The sequence below is a fragment of the Acomys russatus genome, chromosome 16, assembly GCF_903995435.1.
Source record: "Acomys russatus chromosome 16, mAcoRus1.1, whole genome shotgun sequence".
Classification (NCBI taxonomy): Eukaryota; Metazoa; Chordata; class Mammalia; order Rodentia; family Muridae; genus Acomys; species Acomys russatus.
The window spans coordinates 27859512-27887094 of record NC_067152.1 but is presented as its reverse complement, the minus strand read 5'-3'; the positions used below and the strand labels follow the sequence as shown (position 1 = coordinate 27887094).

The following is a 27583-nucleotide window of genomic DNA, read 5'->3' as shown; positions in this document are numbered from 1 at the left end:
CTTGTAGACCAGGCTGGCCTCGAACTCACAAGAGATCCACCTGCCTACAAGAGATCCGCCTGCCTCTGCATTCCTGAGTGATGTAGCCTTGGCTAACCTGGAAATCATAGAGATTCCCCTCTGTCTACCAAGTATCACACCTAGATCTCAGTGTCTTTTAATGGATAGAAGATGTTTAATTTTCAGTTCATTGTTTTTTATGGTTAAATATTTTTTTCTCCTGTGCATAAAAGCACATGCCAGAGCCTTACCTTGGGTTCATATGATTTTCCCCTTGCTGTGCCTGTTCTTCAGATTACCCAAGATTCCTTATCAACCAGTACCGTGTGTGTGTGTGTGTGTGTGTGTGTGTGTGTGTGTGTGTGTGTGTAATTAAAAGTGTGAGGCAAATGTTGACTCAGCTGATTCTCCTCCTATGGCCTATACACACACACACACACACACACACACACACACAGAGTCAGTGCTCTGGGGGGGGGGGGTCCTGTGTAGTCTTTTGATATGTTTTGTGTTTCTAATACTTTTTGTTTCCTGTTGGCAGAATAGGTTTGGCACAGTTCAGTTTGCTTCAGAGATAAGAGTACATTATATATTCTTGTTTCCTTATCACCCAGGGCCAAAAAAAAAAAAGAAGCAAAGATAGTTTTCTTTTTTTGTTTGTTTTTGGGCAGAGTTTCTCTATGTAGTCCTGGCTATCCTGGAACTCTGTAGACAAGGCTGGCCTCAAACTCAGAAATTCCCCTGCCTCTGCCTCCTGGGTGTTGGGATTAAAGGTCTGAACCACAACCGCCCGGCAGCTAAAGTTCTTTCTCTTATTCTTACTATTTGGTAATAATTTAGTTCTACCTAGTGCTAGGCTTTGTTGAACTGCTTGTATCAGTAAAATTCTATCTAATATATTAGTTTCAATATGAGTTTGAGGGCTTGGCATAGTTCTGTTTGTAGAGTGCCTGACATGTGTCAAGCGAAACATTTGATATTCTGGTACATAAAATCAGGTGTGATGGCACACAGCTGGGACCCTGCATTTTAGAGGTGAAGGCAGGAAGATCAGAAGTTCAGTGTCATCTTTACAGCTCTGCCCCTGCCGTTGGTGCTGGCACACGCTGGTAAAATACGTTGAAAAGATGGAGGCGGGAGGATCATAAGAACCCTGTCACACATAAAAAGAAAAGAGAACCAGTTTGATTGTCATAGATTGCTGCTTTTTAAAAAATCAACATCTTCACCTGAATTAAGGCCATCAGAACAAATCAGTGAAATAGATTTTTCTCATTCCGTTTAAAGCAATTTTAACTTCAAAGAACATTAATGAGAATCCTGTAAGCCAGAATCCAAAGAGAGCTTCTGTTGACGAGTTCCAACCACAGCCTCCCGACAGTTCCACCAATAGAAGAAAAGAGTCAGGAGTGGAAAGGTAAGAGCCGTCAATCTGTGGCGTCCAAGTGACATCTCTGCGTACACTGAACGCCTTTGTGAACTTTCCTTCCATCAAGAGTGGTGACGCACACCTTTGATCTCAGCACACGGGAAGCAGAGGCAGGCGGATTGCTGTGAGTTCAAGGCCAGCCTGGTCTACACAGTGAGTCCAGGACAGCCAGGGCTACACAGTGAGTCCAGGACAGCAAGGGCTTGATATAAGGAGAAACTCTGTCTCAGAATCAAAACAAAGGATCCCTGAGCTAGGGCCATGACTCCTTCGGTCATGTGATTCCTATGCAGACATGAGGGCCTGAGTTCAGATCCCTAAAGCCCACCTGTAACCCTATCCTAGGGTTCCTGGGGCAGGGGTAGAGCTAGGCAAATCCTGGGTGCAGTGAGCTCTAAATCCAGTGAGAGATGGGTACATAGGCACAGAGATAGACTTCTGATGGGTACACATTCTCTAGCCTCCACAGTGGTCCACCCAAGCAAGCACACATGCGTAACACACACACACACGCGCGCGCACACATGCGTAACACACACACACACACACACACACACACACACACACACACACAATATGCCAGGAGCAGTAACACAAACCTGTAATGGCCACTCTTGGACACAAAGGCAGGAAGGAAGCTGAAAAATAAGGTAGAGAACAATCAAGTTGGATACTCAGTGTCAATTTTTGGTTTCTACCTGTTGCCTGGGCAGACAATGTTTCTTCCCTTCTTCCTGGGTTTATTTTTGTTTTCTCTTTTTGTTATTTTGTTTGGGGGTTGTTTTGAGACAGTCACCTTCGGTGGTCTGGAACTTACACACACACTCTCTTCTTTGTTTGTTTTTGGTTTTTGTGGGTTTTTTTTGTATTTTCAAGACAGGGTTTTTGTATGTTATCTTAGTGTCCTGCACTCATTTAGTAGACCAGGCTGGCCTCGAACTCACAGCAATCTGCCTGCCTCTGCCTCCCGAGTGCTGGTATTAAAGGTGTGCACCACCACGCCTGGCTTTCTCTTTTTATACCAGGCTGGCCTCAAACATGCAGTCATCCTCCTTCAGCCCTCAGAATACTAGGTGTACACATTTATAGACACTTGGTAACCCTAGGTCACTCTGCTTTGTTTATTTGGATACAGGCTTTTCCATATGTACAAGGCCTAAGCTACAACCTGAGAAATAAGTACTTGGATCTTTTTCTCTTAAAGGTCAGGATGTGGGGCTGGAGAGATGGCTCAGCAGTTAAGAGCACAGACTGCTCTTCCAAAGGACCTGGGTTCAATTCCCTTCACCCATGTGGCAGCGCACAGCTGTCTATAACTACAAGATCTGACACCCTCACACAGACATACATGCATGCATGTAAAACATCAATGCACATACAATAAAAATAAATTATTTTTAAAAATTAAAGGTCAGGATGTAATATAACTGGACTGAAACCGAAGCAAGCCTAGGAACTGGTGACAGGCATCCAGGCAGACCTTCCCTTAATTGTCTTTACTCTGGGAAGTATTCAGAATGTTGTTCCAGGATATAGATTTAAGTCACTATTGCTAAAAACCACATAAGAAAAATAAGACTGTCGAGTTAGGCTTCTAAATTCCAGAATTATGGGCAGGTACCATCATAGCCCACTTTTATTTTCAGAAATACTTAAACCTATCAGGACTCCGGGAAACAAAAGAATTCTTGTTTTCTGAATCCCTAGTGTATCCCTTTGGGAATGGTGACAGGTTGTCAGTAATCTAACAATGCCATTTTTCCTGGCCTTGGACTTAACTGAGGACCTATTTTTAAGGCTCGGGTACTGGCATTATGATTGTCTGCTTCCTTGGGCACTAAAGTGATGTCTTGTGATAATTATCTCATCGGGTATACTAAGTCATAAACACTTAAAACATCGGAGGAACTACTCATTGGGCACATATGTTATTAATGTTTAATAGTTGACTCTTTTAGAGGGTGGGATGGTGGGAATCAAGTACAGGCCTTCAGACGTGCTAGACAAACTGCTTTACCACTGAGATGTGCACCTGCCCTTAATAATTAGCTTTTGTCGTTGTTATTTTAAATTCTATTTATTTATGTATGGTTTTTTGGTGGGTTTTTTTGTTTGTTTTGTTTCTGTTTTTTTTGGTTTGGCATTTGTTTTGGTTGGTTGGTTGATTTTTGGTTTTTCCAGACAGGGCTTCTCTGTATAGCCTTTGCTGTCCTGGACTCGCTTTGTAGACCAGACTGGCCTCAAACTCAGAGTGATCCACCTGCCTCTGCCTCCTGATTGCTAAGATTAAAGGCGTGCGCCACCACTGCCTGGTTACTTGTGCATGTATTTAAAGATGGGGGTCTCAGGCAGTCCAGGCTGGCTTTGAACTTATGTAGGCAACAGTGACCTTGAACTCCTGCTCTTCAGCTTCTACCTCAAGAGGTAGACTTTGAGTCATGTGCCACTACTCCTGGATTTATGTGTGTGAGCACTTTGCTCAAATGTATGTCTGTGTCATGTGTACCCTGGAGCTGGAGTTATAGATAGTTGTGAATCACCAAGTGTGTGCTGACACTCTAACCCAGGTCCTCTGCCAGAAGAAAAGGTGTTGTTAATTGCTGAGCTATCTCTGCAGCCCAGCATCTTGTTTTTAGAATGACTTTGGACATTGAAAGGGCAAGGAATAAAGCTGATACTATAAATTCTTCCAAAATAAAGTATGAAGATGTCAGCATTCCTCAGTTTCCTATCTTCATAAAAGGCCTCACATGCATTTGAACTCAAGTGGAATAGTGTATAGAATCTGAATTACCAACAGTGAATATCTGGCAAAAGAAAAAATTGCTGACATGCTTCTAAACAACCTCGAGATATACGGCCTCAGCCCAGCCCTGAGCGGGAGATGTTGTCTGTCAGCAGTAGGTTTTGGCAGGCAGCATGAATCCAGGCTGCCAGGCTGTGGCGTAGGCTCTTTTTTGCTGGTCATTTCTTATCTCTCTGACACAGAGATGTTTCACTCCTGCTTTGGCTGCCCAGGAGTTATGATTAGGCCTTTCCAAATTGATAGTGATGGTTTTCTTCTTTCATCCATCTTTCCAGGCCTTTCCCTTTTAAATCTCCATTGGCAGGCAGTAGGTGCTCTGCACTCAGCCACTCTTGGGGTCTTCAGAACAGAAACTGCTCGTCTGGAGAGGAGCTCCCTCAGGCTGCTGAATCAGAGAAGTCCTGTGAACCACACAACTTAACAGGGCCATCTTCCGGTAATGTAATGCTTCATCTTTGTAATGGAGAAACACTGTTTCACTCTGTATCCTGTATAAAGCTGTTCTGGCTAGTCAGCTTTCAAATGGACTGGCTAATCGTGGGTGTTTGCTATGTGTAACTAAGTGCATTTCCGAAAAATAACTTGAATTGCAATCTGAGTTTACTTGCAGATCACTACAGTTGTGAGTTTGATAGTTTTGAAGATGATAGAGTCTGGTCATTTAAATGTTTCCTTTCACCTGTTAGAATCTTTTTTTTTTTTTTTTTTTTTTTTTTTTAAGATGTATTTATTTATTTATTATACAGTGCTTTGCCTGCATGTACGCCTACATACCAGAAGAGGGAAGGAGATCTCATTATAGATGGCTGTGAACCACCATGTGGGTGCTGGGAATGGAACTCAGGACATACGGAAGAGTAGCTGGTGCTCTTAACCTCTGAGCCATCTCTCCAGCCCCTCACCTGATAGAATCTTAAGACTCTAGAATAAAGTTAGAGGCCTGTCCATTACTGGAAAATAAATGATATTCCAATGTAAGCTATCTTTTTTTTTTTTTTTTTTTTGGTTTTTTGAGACAGGGTTTCTCTGTGTAGCCTTGGCCATCCTGGACTCACTTTGTAGACCAGGCTGGCCTCGAACTCACAGCGATCTGCCTGCTTCTGCCTCCCGAGTGCTGGGATTAAAGGCATGCGCCACCACGCCCGGCTCTTTTTTTTTTTTTTTTTTTTTTAAGATTTATTTATTTAGGGGCTGGAGAGATGGCTCAGTGGTTAAGAGCACTGACTGCTCTTCCAGAGGTCATGAGTTCAATTCCCAGCAACCACATGGTGGCTCACAAGTACATGCAGGCATAATACTGTATACATAATAAATTTTTAAAAATTTAATTAAAAAAAAAGATTTATTTATTATGTATACAGTGTTCTGCCTGCATGTATACCTGCAGGCCAGAAGAAGGCACCAGACCTCATAGATGGTGGTGAGCCATCATGTGGTTCATGGAGGCCGCTGCTCTGAACCTTTGAGCCATCTCTCCAGCCCAATGTGAGCTATCTTTAATGAATATAGATGACTTTAGTTTTCCGAGACAGGGTTTCTCTGTGTAGCCTTAGCTGTCCTAGACTCACTTTGTAGACCAGGCTGGCCTGGAATTTACAGAGATCCACTTGCTCTGCCATCCGAGTGCTGGGATTAAAGGCATGAGCCACCACCCCCGGCTGTATCTTTAAGACTGAGACCTCTAGAGACATCTCTAGTCTATTCCCAAAGTCCCCAGTAAGAGATGGAGTCTGTTGTCAATGCAAACGCATAAGAATTTATTGAGCCGACGCAACAGGGTCTGTGCAGCTCTTTCAAGCTGCAGACCCCCAGAAACAGAGGCATGGGCCTTTTATAGGTTTTAGACAAAGAAATGAGTATGTGATTGGTTGGCATTTGGGTAGAAAAGCTATAAGCAGTGAGTTACAAGCCTTGGCATTGCATGGTTGGGTAATGGGTGGAGGACAAGTTGACCTATGGAGAAGGTTGGTTGAAGCAGTCACACGGTTGTTAGGAACTTTCTTAGTTGGGAGGGGTAAGTACATTTCTGGGGAAATGGACATTTTAAACGCAAGCTGTAACACAAACTTGCTGTCCTTGAGTTAAACTGGACTCTTAGCACAGGTGGACTGTCCTTGGGACAAACTGGACTCTTTAAGCAGATAAGATTTACAGACTTTGGCCTTAATGGGGATCCTTAAGGGAGGACTGGGTAGGCCAGCTTTTACATTTCCCTAGACTTTGGCCTTAATGGGGGTCCTTAAGGAGACTGGTTCCTTCATTTATTTTATTTTTATTTATTTATTTTTTTAAAGATTTATTTGTTGAGCTGGGCGTGGTGGCACACACCTTTAATTCCAGCACTCAGGAGGCAGAGGCAGGCGGATCAATGTGAAACTCTATCATAAAAATAAACACTATTTGACTGTGTTCTTGCCTAAATTAACTCTTGTGTGGGGGGTGTATTTTGCCCACACGTTTGTCTCTGGCCATGTAGATGCTGGGAATAAAACCCAGGTCCTCTGCAGAAGTAGCCAGTGCTCATATCCAGTGAGCTATTTTTTTTTTTTCATCTTGCTATCTTACTTTTTTTTTTTTTTTTTTTTTTTTAGTGGCATTTTCTTAAATGTTTTAAAGATGTGTCCGCTGTTTATAACATGCTTAGCGCCTGTTGATTAAGTGATTAATTTAGCCGGGCATGGTGACACACGCCTTTAAGCCCAGCACTCAGGAGGCAGAGGCTGGTGAGTTGCTGTGAGTTTGAGGCTAGCCTGGTCTACAAAGAGAGTCCAGGACAGCCAAGGCTACACAGAGAAACCCTATCTTGGAAAACAAACAAAAGTGATTTGTAATTTTAAACTTTTTTCCATCCTTATGAAAGTCCTCTGTATTGACTGCCCCCAATTGGAAATTATAATAAATACTAAATAAGAGTATTTAAAATTACCTCTAGGGCTGGAGAGATGGCTCAGAGGTTAAAAGCACTGACCACTTTTCCAAAGGTCCTGAGTTCAATTCCCAGCAACCACATGGTGGCTCACAACCACCTATAGTGAGATCTGGTGCCCTCTTCAGGCACCATGCAGGTACATGCAGGCAAAACATATACATAATAAAAAATAAATCTTTTTAAAAGGAGAGAAAAAAAGAAAATCATCTCTATTCCTGTCTAGTTTGTTTTGTTTTGTTGGTTTTTTCAAGACAGGGTTTCTCTGTGTAGCCTTGTCTGTCCTGGACTCGCTTTGTAGACCAGGTTGGCCTCAAAGTCACATCAATCCACCTGCCTCTGCCTCCCAAATGCTGAGCTTAAAGGTGTGGACCACCATGCCCGGCTCTGTTTTTGTTTTTTTCGAGACAGACTTTTTCTGTGTATCCTGCCTGTCCTGGAACTCACTCTGTATACCAGGCTGGCCTCCAACTCTGAGATTTATCTGCCTCTGCCTCCCAAGTGCACCCCTACCCCCGGCCTGTCCACCTGTCCAGTTATTAATAATAAAATATTCTTGTTTCAGTTGGTCATGGTGGCAAATGCCTTAGTTTCAATATCTCATTATCAGAGTCAAGAGGATCTCTCCAAGTTTGAGTCCAAAATCTGGTCTACATAGTGAGCTCCAGGCCAGCCAGGGCTATATAATGAGGCTCTCTACCGAAATAATAATAATAATAATCAACATCATCATCATCCCTCTACTGAAATAATAACAACAACAACAACTGATATTTTAGTTACTTTGCTCAGTTTTATGTTTAGACTATAGTAACTGAATTTAAGGTAGTGGTGCGTGTCTGTAGACTCGGGTATTTGAGCAGCTGATGCAGGAGGATTGCTTCGCCTGGAGTTCAAGGCCAGTTTCATCAGTGGCAGTGTACAAGACCCTGTTTCAACTAAAGCAATTAACATCAACTAGCTTTAAACTTGTCAAGGTAAGCCTTGAACTTGTGATCCTCCCACTTCAGCCTCAAGTAGCTGGGTTTATAGGCTCATGCCACCAGGCCTGACTACAGTAAACATTTCTGGACTGGCAAGATGGCTTATCAGTTAAGAGCACTTGCCAGCAAGTCTGGTGACTTGTGAGTTCAATCTCTGGGATTCTCAGGGTGAAATGGAGAGGACCAACCCCTGTAAATTATCTTCTGACCTCTATGTCACATGCCCACACAGCACGTAAATAAATAAATGTAACGGGTGGGCCACAGAGGTGTCTGAGCAAGTTGCCCTTTAGACTCCATGTGCAAAATAAGTAAACGCTAAAAGGAAATTATTGATGAAGACGACTGTTACTAGAATTGCTGTATTATAATTTACTCAATCTCACTGGACATTAAAGTCATTTCTAAAACTATATTGTTGTAAGCAGAGTTGCATCACACATCCTTTTTAAAAGAGTATTTATTTTTATCTTACATGTGTGGCTGTTTTGCATGCATGTCTGTCTGTACACCACATGTATGACTCGTCCTGATAGAGGTCAGAAGCAGGTGTTGAATGGTATGGAGCTTGAGTTAGAGGCAGTTTTGAGCTACGTGTGGATACTAGGTCTTCTGGAGGAGCAGCCACCTCTTCGGGCTCATATGTTGAGGTGTTTTTTTTTGTTTTGTTTTGTTTTTGTTTGTTTGTTTTTTCAAGACAGGGTTTCTCTATGTCACCCTGGCTGTCCTAGACTCACTTTGTAGACCAGGCTGGCCTTGAACTCACAATGATCCGTTGGATTAAAGGTGTGTGCCACCACCCCCGGCTTAAATGCCATATTTTTTAGAGAAGTTGAAGCGCCATGCTTTCACCAACAGTGCCCTCGTAACATAACTCAATGGCTGCAGAGATCCTAACCTTGAATTCAACATTCCTTGCCACTAAGTCAAACTCCTCTTCCTTGCAGAAGAGACTCCAATCCTAGAGTCTGGAATCAGCCTCTTCTCTAACAGAGACCCTGAATCTGAGTCCCCTAAAGAGCCAGCGCATGTTTGCAGCATGCCAACTCTACCCTCTGCACTGGAAACATCCTGGTGTCAAGGCACTGGGTCTGTCAAGGGTCCAGCTGCCACTCATGCTGTCACATCTTCAAGAGAAGGAGCCCGTGCAGAGGTATCCATGGTGGTGTCCGGCCTGACCCACAAAGAAGTAGTGAGTGTGTTCATCTCTATGGCTGGGACTTAGGCTGCTTAGCATTGGTATAAACGCCTGCAATGAAGAACCTGTAGGAAGGAATTTATTTGAGGAGATATTTATTGGATACTAGGCACCTTTATCTTGGCTGGTGATAACTTGCTCTGTCCTTTCTGCCCTGTAGCTCCCCCCTCCCCTTGCTTATTAGGATTTGGTACCTTCTCAGTCCTCTGTGCCAAAGATGAGGATGGTTTCATACTTACTAGTAACATTAAGCCTGCTGAACCCATGCTTCTCTTCAAGATGCTTATACATTTCAAGCATTCTGGGAAATTTGTTTCTCCTATAGTTAACTGTTATAGTAATATACAATAACATGTCAGACCATCAGTTAGATTTAATAGTAGATACCATTTTTATTGCATGCAGAGAGTAACCAAATCATTCTGAAGGGTCTTGCTTTTTAGAGCCTTCGTAGCTAGGCACCATCCCCATCCCAAGTGCCCCACTATTGAAAAGGCAAGGCAAGCTTTGCCCTGATAGAGACCATGTATAAGTACAGGATAATAACTGCTGATATTGTCCGCTCGCAATTCCATGCTCAGGCAGCAGTTTGCTCTGGAAATTCGTACCTGCGTTTGTTTAGATGGCTCCTGGTGGACTTGCTTACACATCTACAATTCCCATTCACTGAAACTTTATTCCCAATTCCTTTGTTTTGTGAGGTCAGCTTTTAGAGAGCGCTAAAGTGTTCTGATCGTTTTTGCCTTGGGCAATTCTGAGCTGCAGATTAAACTACAAGTGGCTTGGGTATATGCTTTCTTTAAACAAGCAAAGAGGAAGACTTTGAGCTCTATTCAGACTTGCTGAAGTGTGTTAAATTTATGATGAAAGCCGCTGACTGTATTACACATGATTAATTCTGAAGCCCGTATTAAGATGATCTTTTCAGCAGTTGCTCCTCTAACTGAACACTGTTTTAAGGCAAGGATTTCAGCAATTAACCAGTTCAGAATTGCTAATGACTCTGGCAGAGGGCATCGGCAAAAGTTGGAGGCGAGTGCCATTAGCTTCTCTAGCCTGCTGTTTCCCGTGCTCAGTGCAGTGTAGAGTGAGGCCGCATGAAAGGTGGCTCTCTTCCATTGCTGTACTACGGGCACATAAATATTTGCATGGGTGGTGAGAGCTAGTAAATGATGCTCTTTGGTAAACAAGCTTGTTTACCAAACACTAGCTAACAATTATGTCAACTGTGCCTGAAATGGATCTATCTGGTTAATTTCTTTTACTGCCTATTGATTTTTATTTGCTTGATAGATGATAGCTAAGGGACCCTAGATTTCCTTTGGGAAGAATGAGTCTCTTCCAATATTTTATTTTTTGCACTGACTCTACAAATATCTTCTTGGGTGCTTTGTAACTTATCAGATAAGTCTTGCTTTTAAGATAGATAGATAGATAGATAGATAGATAGATAGATAGATAGATAGATATGTCTATGGCAGAACTTTCTATATAAAGCTAGTTACCAGCTGGGTGGTGGTAACACACACCTTTAATGCCAGCACTCAGGAGGCAGAAGCAGGCGGATCGCTGTGAGTTCAAGGCTAGCCTGGTCTACAAAGTGAGTCTAGGACAGCCAAGGCTATACAGAGAAACCCTGTCTCGGAAAACAAAAACAAAAGCAAAATAAAGCTAGTTACCACTCAGTTTATGAGATATAGACTAATAGATATAGGATAGTGGGCCATCATTCTGTAAAGAAACTCAGAGATCAAGCTATATGAACTTTGGTTGTAACTCCATGGCTTCTAGTACTACACAACTGCGTTAGAATGTTTTTCTCTGGCTTATACATGGTTTGGGGCTTGTTTGTTTGTTTGTAGGCATTGTTCATTTGTTTGAGACAGGATCTTACTATGTAGCCCTGGCTAGACTAGAACTAAGTATTCAGACCAGGCTGGCCTTCAACTTATAGAGATCTGCCCCCCTCTACCTCCCAAGTGCTAGGATTAAATGTGTATGCTACTCTGCCTGGCTGATTTATACACAGTTTTTATTAAATTGTCAAATTTGAGACTTCAGCTATGTTATGTGTTTAAAATCCTGAGTGAGGTGATCACGGTCACTCAACAGTGTTTGCCATATAAGCCTGATAACCTGAGTTCAATCCCCAAAACACACATGGAAATGAAAAGAGAGAACCAACTTCGAAGTTGTTCTTTGACCGCCATGTGCACACTGAAGTAAATACACAAATGCTCTCACACACAATCAATATTTGAAAATTTTTTTAGAGGTGTGCCTTTTCTGAGAATGGAAACTCAAAATTAGAATAATTAATACTCTACGTCTTGTACCAGAGATAACGGTATAACTCAATGTTTGATTTTTGTTTCAGATGATTGTGCAAAAGTTTGCTGAAAAGTACTGCTTCATTTTAACTGATCAAATTACTGAGGAGACTACGCATGTAATTATTAAAACAGGTATACTACAAAACTTTACAGACTATGTTGCATTTACCTCATAAGCCTAATGAGGAGCCATATGACTCAAGTTAGGCATCTCTAATCCAAAAGTTCAAAATCTACAACTGTTTGCATATGGATATAACTTTGCACGTGGAAAATGCCACTTTTGTGTGACAGTTCCCACTCAAGATGGAGGCATGTGAAGCATGTGGAAAATTGCCTTCAGGGCTTGCAGGTGGAGCTTAGTGGAACACGACTTAGTTCTCAGCCTGTGGGTCATGACCCCTTTGGGGAGGCTGAACAGTCAGTCCTTTCACAGAGGTCACCTAAGACTATAGGAATTTATATAGGATATATATGATATTTATGCTTACATTAGGATTCATTACAGTTATGAAGTAGCCATGACAATAACTTTATGGTTGGGGGGTCACCACATGAGGAGCTATATTAAAGGGTCACGGCATCATGAAGGTTGAGACCAATGGCTCTAGGTACTGGCACTAGCCCTCAGGTTATATATGTGAAACATGAATAGATTGGCTGTGGTGACTCACCTATGATCTCAACGTTCAGGAGGTTGAGGCAGGAATGTCAGAAGTTTAAGGCCAGCCTAGGCTGTGAAACAAGACTTTGTCTTAGAAAACAAGAAACAAATGAAGCAACATATATGCACATTTTTGGAAATACTTTCGGACCAAGCGTTTTGGTATGCTAAGCCTATCTTTAAATACACCACTATGAATGAAGCCTCCCAATAGTCACTCATTGCTTTATAAAGATGACCACTTCCTTTGACCCTTTTTAAGTTGAGTTAAATTTAGGAGTGGCACTGGGCAGAGGCAGACAGATCCAACCTGGTCTACAAAGCAAGTCCAGGACAGCCAAGGCTACAGAGAAAAACCCTGTCTCAAAAAACCAAAAAAGAAAGCTGGGTGTGGTGGTGCATGCCTTTAATCCCAGCACTCAGGAGGCAGAGGCAGGCGGATCGCTGTGAGTTCGAGGCCAGCCTGGTCTACAAAGTGAGTCCAGGACAGCCAAGGCTACACAGAGAAACCCTGTCTCGAAAAACCAAAAAAAATAATAATAATAATAATAAAATAAATCTAAAAAAAAAAATTAGTAAAAGTGATGTCAGGCAAAGGATAAAGGAATGAAAAGACTGAGGGGCCAAGATATCCGTCACCGAGCGTCTGAAGAAGTATCGCCAAAAAACAGTGCACAGGGACGTGGGAGGCGCAGAATATGGCTATACCTTGCTAACCATATTGGTTCTCTGCCGTGACTTTTCCTTTTCTCTGTGTGGCCTTGGCTGTCCTAAACTTGCTTTGTAGACCAGGCTGGCCTTGAACTCACAGCAATCCACCTGCCTCTGCCTGGCAAGTGTTGGTATTAAAGGCGTGCGCCACCACACCAGGCTTTCTGATGTACTCTTAACCTCATTCTCAGCTATATCTGTCTACAGGACTCTAGGCTTCACCAAAGGGCCCAAGGCTCTTTGACTCTTTATTGTAAGACCACTAAAATCTAGGTTTCTTGTACATAAAAGTTGTACCAGAGGGTAGTGTTGATTGGACTCAGGTGCTAGAACAAGGTATGGCAAGCTAAGTACTCTTTAAGAGAGGAATGCCGCCAAGTTTTAATATATTTTAAGCAGTGGATTTGAATTAAAGTTGATAAAGGGTGAAAAGAAAGCTTCAAAATACAAATTAAACCCAAAGTAGCTCTTTAAATTCAAAGGCAATACAACATTTGTTGCTTGTGAACTAAAGTCAGCTTTTATAGCATTTAAACAAAAAGCTTCAAAAATAATGAGGGATTCTGTGAGGCGGAATGGGCACTTCTGCTGCCGTGGATGGCCTGCTGTGCTTGGGATGCGGTTGAATACATTTGTCCTGTTTAAACGGTTTTTCCTCGGTTTGCTTAGTTCTTCAAAGGGGCCTTTGAAACACCAGGCAATAAACAGATTCTCCAGCTACTGCTTACTAAGAGAGCCACACAGAAAAGAGAAGAGCTGTGACAAGACTGTTTTCCTGTCCCTCTCAGGAGTACAAGGGGCTGAGGATCCCCCAGGTGGAAATTGCAAGGGAGAGAACTTCTGTTACATTGGCACTTCTGATTTAAGATTTTTTTTTTTTTTTTTAATTGTTATTTTTTCAAATTTAGGACTTCAGCGCTGTTTTCTTCTCTCACATATTACTGTCAGGTACAACCAATCTCTGTCCACATTAATCACTGCTACTTACGTGGCTAATTAACACAGGACTCTTTAGTGGGCCCTGGCACCTCAAAGCTGAGGCCCACAGTTCCTGTGGTCTTTACATGGCACCTGCCCCTCCCAGGCCTCCGAACCCCACAGCTGCTGGTCATCATCACTGGAGATCACCATTTCAGACTGATGTTGAGAGCGAGATCTGGGGCTCCAGCTTCTCCAGGGCAGCCCCTCCCACTTCTGTGTTTCTCACCCTTTGGATGTTTTTCATTCTGCAGATGCTGAGTTTGTCTGTGAGCGGACGCTGAAATATTTTCTAGGAATTGCAGGAGGAAAGTGGATAGTTAGCTATTCGTGTGAGTACAAGGCATGTGCTGGGGGAGGGGGGAGGGGCTGTCAGCTGCTCCCTTCAGCACCTCAGAGCTGCATTTTACACTCAACATGTTAACACCTGAGGTTCCTGCTGATGCTGTCTGAGCTGCCAAGGGGTTTTCAGTGGTAACACAAAACTTGCTTTGTTCAGCTACGCCAGCGATCCTGAGAAAGTGGATTTCTTTTCTAATTCATAGGACCTGATCTTCTCTTAGCAGTGTTAGCGTTGAATGGGGATTTATTTAATAGTAGGCAGGAATCCATGAACAGCAGCGCTTTTTATAATGTTTAAATTAAGCATCAGCTGTCTCTAGAAGGAAATCTGCCACAAACCTTATTAAAAGAGTCCGCTCTCGAGAATCGCTGAGCTCCCCACCTCCACAGTGGGAAGCTACTGTTCTGCTCTGGGTGACTTACCTTTTCTGCATTCTCTTCAGGGGTGATCCGGTCTATCCAAGAAAGAAAACTTCTGAATGTGGTGGGTACTCGACACAAACTAGTCGGATACACTTGCTAGGGGTTGGTGTTGCTGGCGGAGGAGTGGGGCCTGATCCCGCGTTCTTCCTTCAGGACACACACCTTTTCCTCAGCAAGGAGGGGAGTGATGCAGAGCAGGCCAGGAGCTGCCATGTTCTTACTCATTCTAGGTTTCCAAGAAAGTCTTTTCTTTAGAGAAAGAGAAAGGGATTTACAGAATAAAGTGCCACAAGACATGGATAATGAGCCACCTCAGAGTGCACATCTGTGACCTGGCACTTGAGAGCTTAAGGCCTGACTGAACTAAATAACAAGAGTCTGACATTTTGGTTGGTTATGTTGCTGTTGTTTTGAGACAGGGTTCCTCTGTGTAATGGCCCTGGCTGTCTTGGAACTCGAACTCAGCGGTCTTCCTGCCTTTGCCTCCCAAGTACTGGGATTAAAAGTGTGCACCACTACTGCCCAGCTCAAGAGCCTGTCCTTTTTTGTTTGTTTGTTTTTTGTTTTTCCAGACAGGGTTTCTCTATGTAGCCTTGACTGTCCTGGACAGTGATCTGCCTACCTCTGTCTCCTGAGTGCTGGGATTACAGGCGTGTGCCACCACGCCCAGCTTTTTTTTTTTTTTTTTTTTTTTAAATCAGAAACCCCCACCCCCAATTTGTGCTTGCCTTTGAGGCCCTGGGTTTGCTCACTAGCACCTCATAAATGTGTGCTGCGCAAGCTTGTGATCTGGGCACTGAGACAGTGTGGAGGCAGCAGGATGAGGAGTCTCTTCATCCTTCAATTACATAGAGTTCAAAGCCAGCATAAGCTACATGAGACTCGTCTCAGAAAAAAGCTAATATGCTGACAGGTCTGTTTATAAGTTACCTTCCTTCCAAGAAGTCCTGTTTTTGTTTTGTTTTTGTTTTTATGATGCTAAGAACAGTGAGAGGTAAATATGGTAAGCATGTAGGAGGAAGAGTAAGTTTACAACAGCCGAGGGCTGGAGATGACAATAGAGCACACAAAACAAAATTAGTGAAATCTGTTTAAAACTATTAGACACTACCCAATATATTCACAATTATGACGCTTTTGTTGGTTTAGATTTCATTTTGAGACCATTTACTGGGAGTCTACTAAGTGTCAGTTACTAGGAATGCCACAGTAAACAGAAATGGCAAAGCCCCTATTCTGGAATGTTGTGTACCCTAGTCGGGGGAGATGCACTATAAACAAATGAGTTTAATATCCCAATAAATGCTGTGATGATGGACAACCCACCAGCAGTTGGCTGGAATCAGGGGTTCCCTACTTCAGTTACAGAGGCCAGGCAAAGTCTTTGTGAAAAGACGGAGCTAAAACCTAAATAACAAGAAAGAATTGTCTCTGGGGAAAGTAGAGAACAATTCTTGTAGGTAGGAGCAGAAAGCCTTGGCACGTGTGTGGAGGTCAGAGGACAATTTGCGGTTCTCCCCCTACCATGTGGAGGCTGGGGATCAAACTCAGATTTCTTTTTGTCTTTTCCTTTTTTGTTGTTTTTTGGGTTTTTTGGCTTTCGGTTTTTTGGTTGATTGGTTCGTTTGTTTCTCAAGACAGGATTTCTCTGTAGCCATGGCTGTCCTGGACTGGCTTTGTAGACCAGGCTGGCCTCAAACTCACCTGCCTCTGCCACCCGAGTGCTGGTGTGTGTGTGTGTGTGTGTGTGTGTGTGTGTGTGTGTGTGTGTGTGTGTGTGTGTGTGTGTGTGTCAGAGGCAGCTTTGTAGCATCTCATGCCTTTATATGGCATCTGGGGGTTAGCTTGGATTGTCAGGCTTCCTGGCAAGCACCTTTACCTACTGAGCCATCTCACCGGTCCCATTTTATCATTTTGACTTCATTAGCTATAAATCTCAACAGAACTCTGAGAAGCCCTAATTTCTTCAGATGACAGTGTACAATTGATTTAAATGAGCATGAACCCTCCAGTTATCCTCCTAACAGCACTGTTAGCAGTGTAATCTAAATGCTAAGTGGATGTTTTGAGAAGATACAAATGTTAGAAATTAAAAGACATTTTTAAAAAATTCCAAGCCCCAGTGACATGAAAGCCAATTGGTAATTTCAACAGAGATTCACTTTGGGGCTGTTGGGTAACTTAGGTACCGATCCTGACAACCCAAACGCAGACCTCAGGACCCACAGGGTAGGTGGAGAGAGCCATCCAGCCATAGCAAGTTGTCCTTCCATGTTTGGCCTGCATGTATGTCTGTGTAAGGGTGTCTGATCCTCTGGAGTTACAGACCGTTGTGAGCCGCCATGTGAGTGCTGGGAATTGAACCCAGGTCCTCAAAGAGCAGCCAGTGGTTAAGAGCACTTGCTATTCTTCCAAGGTCTTATTCCAGCAGCCTCATGGATTCTCACAGCTATCTGTAACTCCAATTCTAGGCCTTCTGACCTCTTTGAGTACCAGGCATGCAAATACATGCGTGTAGGCAAAACACTCATCCATAAAATTAAAAGTAAGAATGAGGAGCCGGGCGTGGTGGCGCACGCCTTTAATCCCAGCACTCGGGAGGCAGAGGCAGGCGGATTGCTATGAGTTCGAGGCCAGCCTGGACTACAAAGCGAGTCCAGGGCAGCCAAGGCTACACAGAGAGACCCTGTCTCGAAAAACCAAAAAAAAAGTAAGAATGAGGTGGGGTTTTTTTCGGTTGTTGTTTTGGTTTGAGTTTTTTGGGGTTTTTTTGTTGTTGTTGTTGTTTTTTAAGATTTATTTGCTTATTATATATACAGTGTTCTGCTTGCTTTTACCCCTGTAGGCCAGAAGAGGGCATCAGATGACATTATAGATGGTTGTGAGCCACCATGTGGTTGCTGGGAATTGAACTCAGGACCTCTGGAAGAGCAGTCAGTGCTCTTAACCGTCTTAACCGTTGAGCCATCTCTCCAGCCTCAGTAAGAATGAATTTTTAGAATAACTTTTCTAAGGCAGGGTCTTGCTTAGGTTTGGTGGTGTAAGTCTTGAGTCTCAGCTCTGGAGAGGAGGCAGTCAGGCATATTTCTGAGTTCCAGGCCAGCCAGACAACATAGCCTTGTCTCAAAAAATAAAAATAAAGACAAGATTTCATTATGTAGTAGTGGCTAGCCTGTAACTTTTGTCACATAGCCCAATTTTATCTTATTTTATTTATTTATTTTATTTTAAAGACAGTGTTGCACTATGTAGCTCTGGCTGTCCTGAAACTCACTATGTAGACCCGGCTGGTCTCTGCCATCCAAGCACTGGGATAAAAGGTGTATACTGCTATGTCTAGCTGAGGAGTGAATTTTTAATCCAGCTGTTAATTATTTCAAGTTCCAACATCTCCCTCTGAACTCTGGCATCAACTGTTCTGGCCCGTGGACTTCCTCATCCTCTGGCATAAAGCTATGAAGCATCAGTGTGGTGTGGCCACAGCCTCTCCAGCCATCTCACTGCAACCTTGCCAGGCATTCTTTCTCTGACCTCAATGCTCTACTCTGCAGTAGGATGGCCCTGCACACCTGGCAGAGCTACTGCCAGTACCACATACGTCAGTCACGGAACAAGCAGGCAGCACATGACCCAGTTTTTGTGGATTTTTATACATGATTGCAATGCCCATGGAGGCCTGTGTCAGAGCCCCCTTTGGAACTGGAGTAACAGGTGGTTGTGAGCAGCCAGACATGAGAATTAGGAAGCAAACTCTGCAAGATGTTAACTGCTTAATGCTCAGCTCTCCCTCCCCACTGACCATAGAGTTTTGTTTGGTTTCAGCACGAATTTGAAGTCAGAGGAGATGTTGTGACTGGAAGGAACCACCAAGGTCCAAAGCGATCCAGAGAATCCCAGGGAAAGGTGAGCTCCCTCTTCCATGTGATAGAAGCCCCAGCCTAGCACTCTACCTACAGCCGAGTGCTATGACAAGGTTGGTCCTTACCTGGTAAGACACATTGCATGCTTTCTATCAGCACACTGGCTGGACAACAGAGACAGGTTTTTTTTCCCTTCTAACCCAACAAGGCCAACAAGTATTGCTTCTGCCCCATAAGTAAGAGAACATATAGCTGAGAGTAGCAGTTGTAATTCTGAGTTCCAGTCCAGTGGTGACAGGGCGTGTATTTCAAAGATGTGCGTCTAGACCTTTCGTGCTTGCGTCACTATGGTGTCTTTTCTCTAAGCAACATAGTAAGTGCTGTGAGCCGGGTGTACATGGTGCAACCTGTGGACACAGAAGGAAGTGATTCATAATCAGCAGCTTCACCACGCTATGATGTGTGTAATATTGTTACCTATATTTTACATGTGAGAATATATCTCATCTCTTACATATGAAAAAAATTGAGGTTCGGGTAGCTTAAGTCTGCCGGGTCACTGGGCTAGTGAGTGATGGAAGAAGTTGAAGTCAGATGCTCACTGCAGTCTATACTCCTAAGTGTCGAGGCTTTCAAGTCATAGGTGACTTGACAGCAATCAGCAGACTGTCCCAGCAACTTTGCAAGTAAGCCCAACACTCAATGACTTCCCACCATCCATCCCCCTTGCAGAAGGAAGTCTTTGCAAGATCTCCCACCTGCCTGCCAGGCCTGAGCCAACTGCTTTCTCGGGTTACTAGATAAATGCTTGTGTTCCCGGGCAGCAGTTCTTCTTTTACAAGCGTGCACCAGCAGGTGTTTCCGAACATTCCCATACGGAGCGCCTTCTGTTCCTTTATAGAAACTTGAGAGGAAACGGGTAAAGGTGGTCTTTCTAAGGACAACTGCTTTGGACAGGATCACAAATCATGCCTGGAGTTCTGAGCCCTTGGGATCAGCCCCTCCTCTCTCTGGGAGCCTATCAAATAACCAGATGCCAAGACAGCTGCTCACCTACTTCTGCTTCTCCCTTTCCCTCAAGGAGTTCTCTATGTACCAGCCAGAGGTTGTTTTTGTTTTTTGTTTGTTTTTGGTTTTTCAAGACAAGTTTTCTCTGTGTAATAGCCCTGGCTGTCCTAGAACTCTCTTTGTACACAAGGCTGGCCTCAAACTCACAGATCCACCTGTCTGTCCTGGGATTAAAGGTATGCGCCACCACGAGCCAACTCGGCCATTTGTTCTTATCCACCTAGGAGCCTTGCAGGGTTAGCACCTTGTCCCTTCCTCAAAACCCATTAGGATTTCTTTTATATTCAGAATAGCAGTGATGGAAGCTGGTAAGGCCAAGTAGTGACATTCAGAAGATACTAAAATAACAACTGCACTGTTTCCACAAAGAAATGTGTTTGTGGGAGTGAAGCTTCAGGTTCCCTATCTCATCACTAGCATTCTCATCAGTAAGTGTCAGCCTGGATATGAACGTTCCTAATGTTTTATACTTCTCAAGGCAGCATTCAGCTCCAACTGGCTACCTGGAGGGAGCTTGTAGCATTTATAAGCATCTAGGTCCTGTCAGCACATCGGGGATCCATTGTATTCATACAGATAGGGAGAGCAGAGGTGGGGGCTGTCATTTCCAACAATAACTGATTTGCCCGAAGCCCTCATTCTCTGCCTGCAGAGTGGGGTGGAGCCATTTCCAGTACAGCCGTCTGTGTTTTCAGACCTTTGATTTTTCTGTCTCAGCCTCTGCATCTAGGTTTAAGTCAAGCAACTGTAATCCCAGCACTCTGGGAGAAATGGTGTACCTGCCAGGCATGGTGGCCCGCCCCTTTAATCCCAGCATTTAGGAGGCAGAGGCATGTGGATCTCTGTGAGTTCAAGGCCAGCCTGTTATACAAAGCAAGTCCAGGACAGCCAAGGCTACACAGAGAAACCCTGTCTTGGGGAGTGGGGGATATGATGTACCAATCTGAGTAAACACCTGACTTCAGCCAGTAGCTTTGAGTTCCTGCCATTAGACATAAAGACAGACCGGGTGCATTGTTTGTTTGTTTGTATTTAGTTTGATTTCCTCATCTCTGACAAGGCGTACAATCACTTTGCAAGGGTCACCAAGCATGAACCTGGACCCTTGAGTGACTACAGGGGGCCAGAGAGATGAGTCAGAGGTTAAGAGCACTTGCTGCTCTTTCAGACGACCCTCACTCCTAGTGTCCACACTGGGTAACTCATAACTGTCAGTAACATCAACACCAGGGAATCCGACACCTGGCTTCCACCAGCCCCTTGGACATATATGGCATATACAAATAATTTTTTTAAAGACTGACTAAAATTTAGATCAATTATATATACAGTTCAGCAAAATCTGAAATCAAGTTAGGATATTGAGCTGATTGTCTTTGGAAAGGAGCCAAAGAAATTCTCAAGTGGTAAAGAAAGGTTCTTCTATTTAAAGGGGTGGGATCTAATTCTTATAAAACCTGTGTTCTGGGCATAGTGGTGCATTCCTATTATCAACAGCATTTGTGAGGTGGAAATGGAAGGATCCAGAAATTCAAGGCCAGCCTACATTAGAAGTTTAGGGCCACCTGGCCTATGTAAGATCTTGTTTCACAAAAAGGAGAGAGAGGCTGGAGACATAGCTCATTGATGAGTGCTTGCTGCCATCATTCAGAAGACCTGGCTTTGATTCCCAGCAACTCAGAACTGCCAGGAGCCCCAGCTGCAGAGGTGCCGATGCCTCTTCTGGCCTCCTTGGACACACACTTATAACTGTTTCTCTCCATCCCATCATTCACTCTCTTGTCTTTGCAGCTCTTCACAGGCCTAAATGTCTATTGTTGTGAGCCCTTCACCAACATGCCCAAAGGTAAGAGCCTGGGAGGGCTGCAGGCCGCAGAGCCAGCCTTTCTTACATAGCAGTAGTATAGATAGGGTCAGCCTAAACGGAAGTTCCTCAGATGTTCCAGAGGTGTTTTGTTGCTCTACCATTCTCCCAACAGATGAGCACTTAAAAGTCCTGTGACAAAAGGAAGGCATGAGACCAGCGAAGGAGCTAGGATTTAAGGTGCCATTCTGTGCTTGTGGAGACAGAGCTGTTATTTTTATGTTTGTTTTTTGGTTTTTCGAGACAGGGTTTCTCTGTGTAGCCTTGCCCATCCTGGACTCACTTTGTAGACCAGGCTGGCCTCGAACTCACAGCGATCGCCTGCCTCTGCCTCCCGAGTGCTGGGCTTAAAGGCGTGCGCCACCACGCCCGGCTGACAGAGCTGTTATTGCTCATTTGGCCTAAGGAAGGGTGGGGAGAAAAACTAGTAAGAACAACCTGCTATGGCAGCACATGCCTTTGTTGCTGTAGCTGTCTGGTTTTTGTTTGAAAAGATCTCCTATGTAGACCAGACCGGCCTCGAACTCAGAATCCACCGCCTCTTTGCTACCATGCCCTGCCTAAGAACTATTGGTTTTTATTTTGCCTGCATGTGTGTACATGTACCACTTGTGTACTAGGAGCCCACAGAGGTCAGGAGTCAGATATCCTAGAACTGGTGTTACATATGGCTGTGAGCCACCATGGGGGTGCTCAGAACAGAACCCAGGACCTCTCAGAGACCTGTCAGTGCTCTTAACCACCGAGCCCTCTCTCCAGTCTTCAGCACTTTTGAGTTTGAGGACCAGCCAGGGCTACATGGTGAAAAACGCATCTGAAAACCAATCAAACCAAAAGCTGGGCGTGGCGGCACACGAGTTTAATCCAGCACACGGAAGGTAGAAACAGGTGGATCGCTGTGAGTTCGAGGCCAGCCTGGTCTACAAAGGGAGTCCCTGCCAATGGAAGATGCCAATGGCAGTGGGTTCTGCTCTTGCATGTCAAAGGCCCTCGTCCGTGTATAGACGTGCTTAGTTCTTTTCACAACGAAGGTTCCCCAGCTTTTTATCTGCTTCTCTCCAGCTCCAGGGACTGGAGTCCCGTGACTTAGGAGAGGGAGGCCTAGGGGGAGCAGTGGTTCTCAGCCTTCCTGATGTTGCAACCCATTAATACTCATGCTGTGGGACAGCAAGCCATAAAATCATTTCATTGCTTCTCACTAGCTGTAACTTTAGTGCCGTGCTGTTAGGAGTCATAATATAAATACCCTGTATGCGGGATATCGGATATATGCCCCACAGGTTGGGGGCTCTGTCTTAGCATCTGGCCATAAGCAGGTGAGTGGGAGCAGGGAGCCTGACAGCATGACTTTGCTTCCTTCTGTACTGGTTATTGATCGGATCTTTAGAAATGTCCTAGTGCCACTCAATGATTTCTCTGGTTTTAGACTTTAATATAGTGGAAGCCAGGGATCCGGTTGGGAAGGGGTTAGGTTAGCAGCCTCATTGCGGTCAGGTATGAGTGCCTCCACAGTTCCCAGGAACGAGCAGGTGTCCCTTCCTTCTGGCACAGTGTGAGCACGCTTTGAGCACATCCAAAAGCCTAGGGTGCTCAGTGCTGCTGGTTCTTAGGCCCAACCTCTTCTGAGATTTACTCTCTAAACATGAGGATTCTAAGAGCTCAACATGTGACCTCTCCTAATGACATGCTGGGTCTCTGGCCAGGGTGGCATGTATTTTCACCCTCGTACTAGATAAAGTATCTTCCCATCTTTTCACATTTAGAATAATTACCATCAAGAATGGTGCTCTCTTGGTGGCCATGCTTATCAGTCCCCACAACAAACTAGGGGACCTGGAGAGATGGCTCAGTGGTTAAGAGCACTGCCTGCTCTTTGTAAAGTGCCCGGGGTTCAATTCCTAGCATCCACATGGCAGCTCACAACTGTCTGTAACTCCAAGATCTGACACACATTTAAAATTAAATAAAAATATTTAAAAAAAAAAAAAAACTAGGATGCAGGAACAAGGAAGAAAGAGGTGTTTCTCACGTAGTCTCTAGCAGTTTAGCCAATTATTGGAAATCTGATCCTTGTAGTGCGTTCCCTTATCTACCACGTGGTCTCATGGAGACTAAGAACCAAGCAGGCAGCAGCACATGGAGGCCAGGCCAACTTATAAGCCATACTAATTCAGGATCTATCCTTTAAAACAGCCTGCTCACTGAGGTTTGCTCTGGGAAAGACTGTAGAGGGCACGGGGCGTGGATGTGGGTCGCTATGGTGACTTTACACCTGTGCTCTACAGATGAGCTGGAGAGGATGCTGCAGCTGTGTGGAGCTTCCGTAGTGAAGGAGCTTCCATCAGTCGCCAGCAGCACAGTGAGTACTTGGGGCCTTTTGTTTTGTGTTTTGTTTTGTCCAGACAGGGTTTCTCTGTGTAGCCCTGGCTGTCCTGGACTCATTTTGTAGACCAGGCTTGAACTCATAACGATCAACCTGCCTCTGCCTCCCTGAGTGCTGGGCTTACATGCATGCACTTGGCTTTTTTTTTTTTTTTTTTTTTTTTTTTTTTTTTTAATGTATATGGATGTTTTGTCTGCATGTACATCTGCACACCAGAAAACGGCATCAGATAGTTCTGAGCTGCCACGTGGGTGCTGGGAATTGAACTCAGGACCTTGGGAGGAGCAATGAGTGCTCTTAACCACTGAGCCATCTCTGCAGCTCCAGGAGCCTGGAGCCTTTTTTTTTCTTTCTTTCTTTTCTTTCTTTCTTTCTTTCTTTCTTCCTGAAGCCTTCTTAAGGGGAGGGAAATATTCTCCTCCCATTAAGCAAGTCCATAAAGTAGCACCAACGCTTCCTGTGTCAGAAGACCCTTCTGTGAGAGGAGGGTGAGGACTTGGGCACTGTAAGCATCAAATGCACTGAGGGAAGCCTTTTCTGGACCTTTCTGCTATGTGAAAGTGGTGACATGACTTTTCCAAAAGCCCTGCTTTAACACACTAAATGCTTTTTCCTTCCTGGAGATACAGGGTGCTCATCCAATTGTGATCGTACAGCCAAGTGCCTGGACAGAAGACAGTGGCTGCCCTGGTAAAGTATCTCCATGCGCTGGGCACTTATGCCATCTGGGTCCTGTTGGGTGGGTTTGATTTACTACTAGTTAGTTACATGGTACTTGCTTGACTAATAAAATTCTCAGTGGCTTTTGGGGGGGAGGGGGGTTTTAAGACAGGGTTTCTCTGTGTAGCCTTGGCTGTCCTGGACACTCTTTCTAGACCAGGCTGGCCTCGAACTCACAGCAATCTGTCTGCCTCTGCCTCCCAGATGCTGGGATTAAAGGTATGCACCACCACACCCTGCTTTTTGTGGATTTTCTTTCTTTGGGATTTTGTTTTTGTTTTGGCAGTGGTTGATTTTGGTTTTTCAAGACAGGGTTTCACAGTGCATCCTTGGCTGTCCTGGAACTCACTCTGTCGACCAGGCTGGGCTCAAATTCAAGAGATCTACCTGCCTCTGCCTCCAGAATGCTGGGATCAAAGGCGTGCATCACCACCACCCAGCTTTCAGCCTATTTTTAATGTTTGCATGAACAAACAACTAAAATTTCTATTAGACAATCTGTGTGTGTACTTTTAAGTACATATGTGTAGCGGTTGACAGATAGCTGGAAAAAGTTGACCCTTCGTCGCCGTGTAGATCCTAGACTCACTAAGATCCATCAGACTCTACACCAAGTGCCTTTCCCCACAGAGCCAGCTTTCTGATGTTTTGTTCTGTATTATAAAAATAACATGAGAGTCCAGCTGGGGCAGTACACACTTTTGCAGGCTGAAGCTGGCGTTTCTTCAGTTTCCAGAGGCTGGCTAGTACCGGTAATCACTCCTGGCTTCTGAAAGGCTCTGTGTCCTCCTGATGTGATGCTTCCCAGCACCAGTTTGGCTCCTACCCAATTAGCCCTCAGAACTTTGAGTGGGTTGGTTAGGGTCTGGTCTGGATGACTGACCTGACACTGACCTCTGCCTGTGTTCTGTCTTGTAGAGATCGGGCAGCTGTGTGCCGCACACCTGGTGATGTGGGACTGGGTGTTGGACAGCATATCCGTCTACCGTTGTCGGAATCTGGATGCCTACCTGGTACAGAATGTCGCTGGTGGCCATGACTGTAACGAGTCACAAGACCCCAAGGATTAGTGTAACAAAAGGTCTTTCCATGCCCAGAGAGCATCTCTCCCTCTACTGCCTTATTTACATAGGTCTGGAGGAAAGCAGCTCCTACCTCTGTGAGGGCCCCTTAAAGGGTTTCTAATTAAGTCTCCCTTTGAAATCTATCTTGAGCAAAAAAGAAGTGTTTCATCCAAGAAGAACCAAGACTATTTAAATCCCACCAATTGAGCAAGATGCTGACTCACTATTTGTTGTTCTTGGAGAGACGGTCAGTGGCTTGGCTAGTCTGAGCTGGGCATTCTGGTACTAATCACAGCTCTTGGTGGCAAAAGACAGGAGTGTCATGAGTTCAAGGCCAGCCTGAGCTATATAAGACCCTGACTCAAGCAAATAGCTGGTGGTCCTAATTTGTTTCTTATAAAATCTCATGTTCATCAAAGCCACGAGTCAAACCCTTCAAGGAGATTGCTTGAGGTCTGTGATTTAACTTAAAATCAGTGTTCCGGGCCAGCGGGATGGCTCAGCCGTTAAAAGGCTAGGCTCAGAACCAAAGTCAGTGTTCCTCAAGTCTCCAGGTTCAAGACCCAGCACTAAACAACACCCAACTCCCTTCCCTGACCAAACCAGAGTCGAGCTTGCGCGGGTCCCGGATGTTAGAGGACACTGAGGGAGTTGAGAGGCACATATGTATTCCATGTAAATGTGAAGTTTTTCAAGCACGGGGTCCGGGAGAGCCTTCTACTTCCCCATAGCTGACGAGCAAATGTTTGCTGTAGTTGCTCGAAGTAACCCATTCCTCTTGAAATGTCAGGTCTCTGGTATAAATATTTCATGTCTATGAATGATGGATTCCACCAGGAAAGGGGCTCCTGCTTTCTGTGAAGCAATGTTTCCCTTTTGCTTCCTATTGCTGAACCATGCTACTTCATAAATAATTTTCCTTGCTAACGGATGAGAACATATTTTTCACGAATTCATTATCTTGGACTGTTTATCGCTGTTGGAGTAGGTCATCCCTGCTCCCCACCCACCCCCAGTGCACAAGGGCAGGGGAGACCTGATTGTACAAAGTATTTAAATATTGTGCTGTTAATACTGCAAATAAACTGAGTAACAAACACTAAGAATGGCTGTTTGGGGGCCTAGCAAGGTGGCTCAATGGGTAAGGTGCCTGCCACCACAGCTGACAGCCAGCGTCCAACCCCTGGGACCAACACGGTGCGAAGAGAACTACTGCAAGTTGTCTTCTCACTTCCACACATGTGCCACGGCCTGTGTGTGCTCGTACATGTTAGGCAGCAGTGGCACACGCCTTTAATCCCAGCTGGGTTTAGTTCCCAGCACACATGCATGCATGTAGACAAGCACTCATAGAATAAACAGTTCTTAGAAACCCACCTGCAACCAGCTATGGTGGCACATGCCTTCAGTCCCAGCACTTGGTAGGCAGATGTACTCAGATCTCTGTGAGTTCAAGGCTTGCCTGTTTTACAAAGCAAGTTCTAGGACAGCCTGGGTTATGCAAAGAAATCCCTTCTCCCTATCCTTTTCTGTTTGTTTGTTTGGGGGTTTTTTGTTTGGTTTTTCAAGACAGGGTTTCTCTGTGTAGTCTTGGCTATCCTGTAACTTTGTAGACCAGGCTGGCCTCAAACTCAAAGAGATCTGCCTGCTTCTACCTCTCAAGTGCTGGGATTAAAGGCGTGTGCCATCTTCCCTGGCTTCCCTGTCTTGAGAAAAAAAAAAGAAAGACTCACCTGCAGACTTGCCAAAAAAGCTTTCTCGCTGTACCTCAGCTTCCTCATCTACAAAATGAAGCTAAGCCCTGGCAACACTGAGACAGCACAAAGAACTT

The 27583-nt window shown here is 44.5% G+C and overlaps 1 protein-coding gene across 1 annotated transcript in view; it reads left to right on the top strand.

The window, feature by feature from the left end:
- Brca1 (BRCA1 DNA repair associated) overlaps positions 1–26371 on the top strand; it is a 64889-nt gene extending 38518 nt beyond the window's left edge. The window contains exons 12-22 of the mRNA XM_051158702.1: positions 1288–1417; positions 4511–4671; positions 9092–9336; positions 11720–11807; positions 14283–14360; positions 14814–14854; positions 18616–18696; positions 21513–21567; positions 23871–23944; positions 24598–24658; positions 25607–26371. Coding sequence (XP_051014659.1) covers positions 1288–1417; positions 4511–4671; positions 9092–9336; positions 11720–11807; positions 14283–14360; positions 14814–14854; positions 18616–18696; positions 21513–21567; positions 23871–23944; positions 24598–24658; positions 25607–25758 — 1166 coding nt within the window. The 3' untranslated portion in view covers positions 25759–26371. The remainder of the gene's footprint in view (positions 1–1287; positions 1418–4510; positions 4672–9091; positions 9337–11719; positions 11808–14282; positions 14361–14813; positions 14855–18615; positions 18697–21512; positions 21568–23870; positions 23945–24597; positions 24659–25606) is intronic.
- The last annotated feature ends 1212 nt before the right edge of the window (positions 26372–27583 follow it).